Below are 8,324 nucleotides of genomic sequence, written 5' to 3'. Positions count from 1 at the left end.
TTCTTGGATAGCAGAGCCAAGAACCTCCAAAATTCCCCTCCTTCGTAAAAGTAATGAGAACTCTGGTAAAAATTAACTTTTTCACAACCTGGAGTTAACAAAGGCTTGCAACAACTCAAGGAACATTCAGTCAAGAAAAATGGCTGACTCTCCATAAGAACAGCTAGCTTTGTGGGGGTATCACTTGTCCTGTCCTTACATTGTCTCCCCCGTCCTGTGGTGGCTGTGAAAACCAACACCCTCGTAACCACTGGAGGGGACACAACAGGGTCAGGGATCGGAGCCCTCTTTGTCCCCGGACAATCAATATCTTCTGGTGGTCTGGCAGCCCCACCTCACCTGTCTCATGAGCAAAGACCTCTCCCGAAGACGCTGGTGAAAACATTAGCGGAAATGCTGTTAACACCTGCAACTGCCTGATGGGTGTGGATGTTTATGCAACGGGGTTTCATAAAATTCGTGGAAAAATGGAATTGAAATGGAATTTTTCCTGGAACTTTCTGAAGCCCCTCACATGTACAAATACAAAAGAGGAAGGTCAGAAAACAGAAAAGGAAACACAGGGAATACAAGGTTCACAAGTGATTCTGTGACATGCCCAGAAAAGACACATGAGGGCCCTAGTCTCTCACCTCCGGCTGACCTCAAGGCTGCGTGCTAGCAGAAAGTGAAGGTGCAGCCAGAGTTGTGGGGTGCTGGGTCAAGTGCTAAAGGATGGCCCCGTATGCACACAGAGTTCCTTAGAAAAGGTTGAGAAAGGTATTTCGGGAAAGCGCCATTGTAACTGAGCCGGCCACTACATGAAGTGAGCAGAAATGTGATAACAGAAAATAGACACATTACAGAATGTATCTAGGAAAACTGCCCAGCAAACAGCAGCCAGCACACACTCCGGGAAGTGGGGAGCATCTAATTTCCAGAGTCGGTGTTGTTGTTGTTGTTATGTGCTGTCGAGTTGGTTCTGACTCATAGTGACCCTGTACAGGGTTTCCAAGGTTGTAAATCTTTACGGGAGCAGAAAGCCTCATCTTTCTCCCGTGGAACGGCTGGTAGTTTCTAACTGCTGACTGAGATTAGCAGCCCGATTCGTAACCACTGTGCTACCAGAGCTCCTTGATTTCCAGAGTAGTCACATTTATTTCTAAAATGCCCAGTTTTCAACTGAAAAGAAGACACACAAAGAAAACAGGAAAAAAACAAAATAGCAAACCCACTGGCATGGGCTTTGGCTCACAGCAACCTCAGAAGACAGAGCAGAACTGCCCACATGAGGCCCAAGGCTGCAGTCTTTACACAAGCAGATGGCTTCATCTTTCTTCTATGGAGCGGCTAGTGGGTTCGAACCACTGACCTTTTGGTTAGCAGCCAATGCAAAGCCCATCACACCTCCAGGGATCCTTCAAGTGTAACTTGAAGTAGGCAGTAGGCAGGAACTCCCCCCCGATGCTGTGCTGGCTGAGGCTGGGGTGAAGGGCTCCCAGACTCCCTTCCCCTGCCCTAACTTCCTAGCTCCTTCCTGCGCCAATTGAGACCACCTGGAAGGCACCCCCTCACTGTTACAATCATAAGCTAATGGACAGGATGCTACTGAGACGTTTTCAATGTGTTGACTTTAACAGCCAGCAGTATGGAAGCACCAGTCATTGTACAGTGGTTCCGTGGTGTTACTCGCACAACAGCCCTCTCCCAGAGGGAGCCTTTCCGGTCTGACTCACCCTTTCATCAGCTGCGCAGCTGTAAAGTAAGCCGCCATGGCTTGGTCGTGCTCACTCTCAACTGCAAATGAATGGCCATACGCGATCCAGGCTGGCCCATAGGTCCTCTCAAGGGTTGTAGCTTTGCTAGCAAACAACAAAAGAAACAAATATTTTAAAGAGTTTATTCAAAAATGTATTCTTAATTTGAATTCATTTTAGGTCTCAAAGACATTACAATGATATAAAGGAGTTACCAACGTATTAAATGCTAATGTAACTTTTGTGTCAACACATCAGAACTAAGAAGCTGACTAGTACAAACTAAATTTTCATATATTTCAGGAGAAACGCCTGTCACTTTAGAAGTACTCTAGCTGAGTAGTACTCAGTAGAGCGAGCTACACTGGGAAGCGGGTTGGTAAATGGTGGTTAAGGCCAACTGCCTAACGACTTACTGAGGCCTTCTCTGTGCTGGGAAAGTACTCACTAACCACTGCATTACAGCAGATGGAGCAGATATCCTGTCCTACAGGTTCATTAGGTGAGGGGAAGAAAAGAAACTCATACCTGAGATACCTCCTGGCATGTTCGTTTTTATGACCAACCATGAGATAGTAACATCCTACTGCAAACCAAGATACCTAGAAAGTTCAAAATTTACCATGACCAAATACGCCCAAATCCTCAACTAAAAGTCTGATTCAGAATGTTCCTACAACACAATATAATTTACTGTAAGACAGAAATCTCTCTCAGAGGCCGAATGTCCACTGAGGACCCCACATGAGAAAACGACAGCTACTCCACAGCTCTTTTCAAGGGGCCGTTATATGTTATTAGCATGTGACACAGGCAAAGCACGGAAGGACTTCATGTGGAAAAAGCAGGCCAAGTCCCAGTCTTCCACCGACACTACCGGCTGATCCCTGCCCAGCCTCCCTCCTATCTCTGTCTCCGGTTTCACATTCTTGGTCAGCTGACTTCTTGTTCTGGTTACACATCCTTATCCGTTATTTTCACAGCGGTCTAGGGCACAAAAGATCAACGTGTCTGAAGACCTAGGCCCTGATCTCTCTCTTCTGTCTTTAAGGACTCATTACTGATTACATTTTCATTTTCTAATCCTCAGCTCTGACGATGGCAGTGTGGAAGGCATGATGATTCAATCAGAGAGCACTGTTTAATAAATCACTTTACACACGCCATGTTGAGAAACCTATCCGTTTGTTATGAAAAATGGGGTAAGACTTTCACTTTCATGCGTTCATATTTCTAGACATTTAATATTAAAAATAAGCATGTACAATGTCTATCATCAGAAAATAATAAAGACTCTAAGTTATTGCTTCAGAATACTAAAAACACTTTCATGAACTGAATGAATAGGTCAATGAGGCTTTCTAAACCCTTAGGCGCTAAGAGAATCTGCTTCAACACTTTAAAATATCACTGCTTGAACTTAAATATTATCTACTGTCAACTACTAATTAAACGTTTTCTTCAATTCAGGTAAAACAAAAACAAGAATAAAAAGAGTAATATATATTACTTACAGGATTACTAGGATATAAATCCACCAGTTTATGAGAAAGATAGAAAAGTTCTACATTTTGGGGGGGAAAAAAAAAGAAAATTACTCATGTCAAATGCACTTTAAGATATTACTTTTCCTCAGTTACAGCTCCTCACATTATAGCAAATTCTATTTTTACAGCAGTGATTTCATACTTCCTTCGAGATGTAATACTCATTTAATGACCGGCATAGGAATCCCACTGGGCAGATGGCTCCCACGGCTGTTTAGTTTCAAACCCTCTCTAACACCATTATCATTTGCTGGGCGCTACGTGGGCACTAAGCCCTTGTTGAGGGACTGAAAAACTGAAAATAGCGCTTGCAACGTGAGAACAGATACCACTTAACAGAGGACCTAACGGTCCTCACTGACCTTAGAAACCTAAAGACCTGTCGGGGACCATTTTAACCACACACAATCAATTTGGTTGACTGAATGTACAGGTTTATCAAAGAAACAGAATTACTTTCTCTTGAGAAATGTGTGGTGGTGGTTATATTGCCACGGTGCCAATCCACCTCATTGGGGGTCTTCCTCTGTTTGGCTGACCGTCAATACAAGCCCCTACGTTTAGAATCATTCTTTTAAAGCTTTAGAGTCACCTAAAGGTGTTAGGATCAAAGGCAGATACAAAGTCAGCGGGTGGGGAGTAGTGGCGAGTCTTCATCTCCACCAGGCCTTCAGGAGATGCCTGCCGGCCCGCAGACCACACTCTGAACAGAGGAGATGGGAGTTTAATTGGAAGAGACTCTCAAATTCAGTGAAAAAAGACTAAAGGGTGAATACAGCCCCAAAACAACAAAATGTTTCTGAAATATTCAAAAACAGAAAAAAAAAAGCAAAAAGTCTGCTCCCTTCCTATTTCTAAACCCTTAGGGACTCCTGTCATACCTTTCTTCTTACAGAATTTACACAACCAAAAAGGTACAAGGGAAAGGTGACATCCAACACTCTACTTCAAAGCTAACATACCTGGAACCATAATTATTTTTGGGAAAAGGAAGCAGGAAACAAAGAGAAAGCCACAGAGCCTTCCGATGGAATAACAAAATAGCCAGATGGTCAGTTGGCTGAGTACCTCATCTCCCACTTGATATTTTAATTTTGGAAGTCTATTATGCAATCTCAGTTATCCAGGATTCTGAGCCAAAATCTCAGGAGTTAGCGCAATTTCATGTCTAAAACGTGTTAGTTTAATTTACAGACAGACTCTTACCATTTGCTTTACTCAGTTCCACAAGCGTCCCTATGTGGACAGGCAAACAACTTGCATGGAAAGGGTCTCTGTCCATCACTCTGAAAGTTAGAGCAACACGTGACATTACCCCACTCGTGAAAATCATTCCCACATCATGTACAGGGCTATAGGTTCATCGTGTACAGGAAGACAGGTTAACTTTTTATGCTAATTTCTTAACTGAAATGATCTTCAGGTGAGTTCCACTAAGGCAAGGATTAGTCTACAAATGAAAGGGAATAAGGAATGACACAGTCTATTATCTGTGTTGTTGTTAGGTGCTGTCAAGTTGGTTCTGACTCATACGAACCCCGTAGAGGGTTCTGAGGCTTTAAATCTCTGTGGAGTTTCAGAAACCCTCATCTGCCTTCCATGGAGTGGCTGGCAGGCTTCAACCGCAGACCTTGCGATTCGTAGTCCAGTGCGTATCACATGAGCTACTGCGTTCCCCATCATTACAAATGTCTACTTTATAATAAAATAAATAGTCCAAGTATTTTAAATAATCAAAAGCATTGTTGTTGTTCAGTGCCGTCAAGTCAGTTCCGACCCCCAGTAACCCTGTATAGGGTTTCCTAGGAGTGGGATATTAAGTTTGAACTGCCAACCTAGTGTTATGAAATATTAAATAGGTCACAAGTTTTTGAGAATTACAACATCTGTTATTTCAAGGATTTTAAGCAGACTCAAAGCTTCACAAACATAGTATGTCTAATTCTGCTAAAGGACCAGTTTGAATATATGCACTGTTATGTGTACATCATTTAGCTAGGAAGGGAGTCAGACGGAGTGTCTAGGATCTACTGGATTTTATTAGCCTCTGTTTTAATAAGGAGTCCTGGAGTGGCATTGTAAGATAAAGCACTGGACTGCAAGGTTGGTTTTAACTGCAAGGCTGGCAGCTCCTCGGAAACCCTATACAGGGTCACTATGAGTTGGCAGCAACTCGATGGCACTTAACAACTCCTACTATTCTAATATATTTATGAATCTGTATGATAAAATGGCATTTTCAAATGTTCAAATCAAAGACTGGGGAGAAAGACTTGTAAATCCTTCCCAAGTTACTATGGTAACGTACAAATATGCAAAAACCTATGTCTGAAATTTTCTTTTAAGAAAGCACACTGGGTTACCATGATGATCAATTTGTAGGAGATTACTCAAGAGATTCATATACCAGAGTATATTTCTTAGGTACAATGAACTAAATCCTTTTTGTTCCTACACAAAAATGTAAATACTTACACAGAAGTAAGTTTGTAGCACATTTTAAAATCACAGTTATAATAATGTCTTTCAGCTAAAGACACTACCACGTCCAGGTTCTCCTGTAAGCCATCTACAGATTCAGGAAGGATGGTCTCACTAGGTTTATTGTACTGAAACAAAGAGAAAGTGAAACATAAATTAACTAAACAACAACAGGTGCAAAGACAGACTGAATTTGTGCTTGGTTCAAGTGTTAACAAGGACACACACACGGTACGTCTGAGCTGCTGAAAACTCTTTAACGTCACGTTTTGTCAGTACTTTCAATATGTTTAATTTTCTTCCCAATTTTACCACAGGATTTCCAAGATAGCATTTTACAAAGTCAAATTTCAGGCAGTGTAAGAAAAGAAGAAATCCTCACTTTGTAACATCATTCCATTTATTTATTTATTCTTTGAGTATAAGGAATCTTTGGGAGCAAACATATTTGGAAGTTCTTTTAAGAATCACACTACATATTTTATATAATTTAACAGTATTCTTAAAAAGGTGCTAATAAAAGCTTTTTTTTTTTAAGTAAGCCTTCTTATGATACCATTACTAAATCCTACTTCTAAGAATGAAATGATTTCAGATTAGCAATAGGAGAATGCCTTACTTGATGAGTAAAAGTAAGAGAGGTCAAATGTAACGAGAGGAATGAAATAAATACAGCACCATTAGCTTGTTTTTACCTTTTTTAGTTTGTTCTCAAAAAGAAAGCGTAGCAATGCCTGTTCTTCAGCACACAGCTTGCTAAGAGGCAGCGATTCAAGAAGTTCTTTTTCTTAAAAATGTTGATGGGGAGAAATAAAAAAAAAAACATCCTCACAATATATATGGGAGAAAAAAAACGTTAGCAGTTGAAAATAGTCTATAGTTCTTAGTCTCATCAAAAAGCTTCCAGGACAAGCAAGAACCAATAGTTTCTTAGTCTCAGCACTGGTGACATTTTGGGCCAGATAACTCTTTGTTTTGAGGGATGCTGTCTGTGAAGAGGATGCTTAGTAGCGGCTCAGGTCTCTACCCACTAGATGTCATTACCAACCTAACACTTCCCGTCTCATGAGTTGTGACACCCAAAAATACCTCCCTTGTCACCGACAAGTGTCCCCTGGGGTAGAAATCACATAGGACTGAGGATTACTGTACTGGGTAATAAAATGGGTTCTTCTCACGGCAGCGATACAACACAACCACACTGTCTGTGAGTGTCCCATTCGTCCACTTTAAGTCACTGCAAACTCAGTGCCTCTCAACACCATGCACCAGGGTTACCTAGGGAGCATCAAGTCAGATTGAGTCCAGCGTCCAGGGCCACCTTCAAACTCTGGTTCATCTGTTTGTAAAACTCCTCAAGGAGTCTAATTCAGTCAGGCTGATGCTGAAATCTTAAGTGAAACTCCCTCAAATCACTTCTCACAAAGGGGGTCTGATCACTCTGCAGTCCCCGTGGGCTTTGGTAGCAAGGGGCACTGGACAACATTGTGATTTGCAATGTGCTTCACATGTGAAGACAAGTTACCAGGTCTATTTGAAGCTGCCCTAAGCCCACTGATTCCAGAGATAAAAACCACCCAAGCAGTACTAATTGTGCTAAAACATAAAACCCTTTCTTTCCCAACCTTCTTGTGCTGTTAACATATGATGTGACGTTAAAAGGTCGAAGGCTTCAAAGCAGAACACGTCAAGCTTCAGGGCCTCCTTGTAGCTGTAGGTTGCCAGGGCTCGGTTGTCCAGCGCGTCGTAGATTTTCCCTCTTAGGAGACAAATAGAACTCTTGATCTGCTGGGAAAACAGACACGGAGTCCAAACTTTCAAATTTAATTTCTGATGAAAAATGATAAATTATTGAAATAAAAATTTCCCATCAAACAAGATTTGGTTTCTGTCAACTGTCAACGGACAGCTAAGCCCCCAAGTTAGACTTACAGACACTTACACTTGCCTTTTAACGTAAATTTGTCCGCACTTGAAACAACTGAACCCATCCTTGACCTCAAGTCTATTTGGACTCCTGGTGACCCTAGAGTCAAACTGCCCCACAGGGTTCCCCAGGCCTTTCTCCCAGAGAACAGCTGATGGGTTTGAACCACTGACCTTCTGGTTACCAGCCCAGTGTTCAAGCAGACGCCAACCCACACTCAACCACCAATTCCCCATCATACTCATCTTTACTTGGTGCACACGTAGCTTTTTAAATCATTGAAGAGGCTTCCATTCTTTTTTTTTTTTATGTTTTATTGTAAATTATATGATAGTTTACATGAGTGAACTTTAGTTATACATTCATTCCATCGTACATCATCTCATTGCAATGGTTCCAATCCCCTCCATGCATCATCAACCAACCAAAGGGTATATCCTAGAAGCCCGCCCCCTACACTTCCTCCTTCCCCCCTCCCCTCCACCCTGTTTTCGGCCCACAGTCCCTTTCCCTCTCTGAATCCAAAGTCCCCAGCCACTTCATTACTCCACATCATCATCTCTGAATCCATCTCAGGCATCTATTTCTCTGGGTAGGGTCCCGCTCTCGGCTCTTCTCCGTTGATGGTCCCAG

The 8,324-nt window shown here is 42.1% G+C and overlaps 1 protein-coding gene across 4 annotated transcripts in view; it reads right to left on the bottom strand.

The window, feature by feature from the left end:
* CDC16 (cell division cycle 16) overlaps positions 1 to 8,324 on the bottom strand; it is a 59,832-nt gene that overhangs the window by 26,146 nt on the left and 25,362 nt on the right. For all 4 annotated transcript variants that reach the window (XM_006851528.1, XM_006851529.1, XM_006851526.1 and 1 more), the window contains exons 6-12: positions 7,390 to 7,549; positions 6,460 to 6,551; positions 5,759 to 5,892; positions 4,490 to 4,569; positions 3,251 to 3,300; positions 2,265 to 2,338; positions 1,716 to 1,841 (exon numbers count right to left, since the gene is read on the bottom strand). In XM_006851528.1, the coding sequence (XP_006851591.1) occupies positions 1,716 to 1,841; positions 2,265 to 2,338; positions 3,251 to 3,300; positions 4,490 to 4,569; positions 5,759 to 5,892; positions 6,460 to 6,551; positions 7,390 to 7,549 (716 nt within the window). The remainder of the gene's footprint in view (positions 1 to 1,715; positions 1,842 to 2,264; positions 2,339 to 3,250; positions 3,301 to 4,489; positions 4,570 to 5,758; positions 5,893 to 6,459; positions 6,552 to 7,389; positions 7,550 to 8,324) is intronic.

This window comes from Chrysochloris asiatica, unplaced genomic scaffold (genome assembly GCF_000296735.1).
Source record: "Chrysochloris asiatica unplaced genomic scaffold, ChrAsi1.0 scaffold00029, whole genome shotgun sequence".
Lineage (NCBI taxonomy): Eukaryota > Metazoa > Chordata > Mammalia > Afrosoricida > Chrysochloridae > Chrysochloris > Chrysochloris asiatica.
This window is presented reverse-complemented; position numbering and strand designations above follow the sequence as displayed.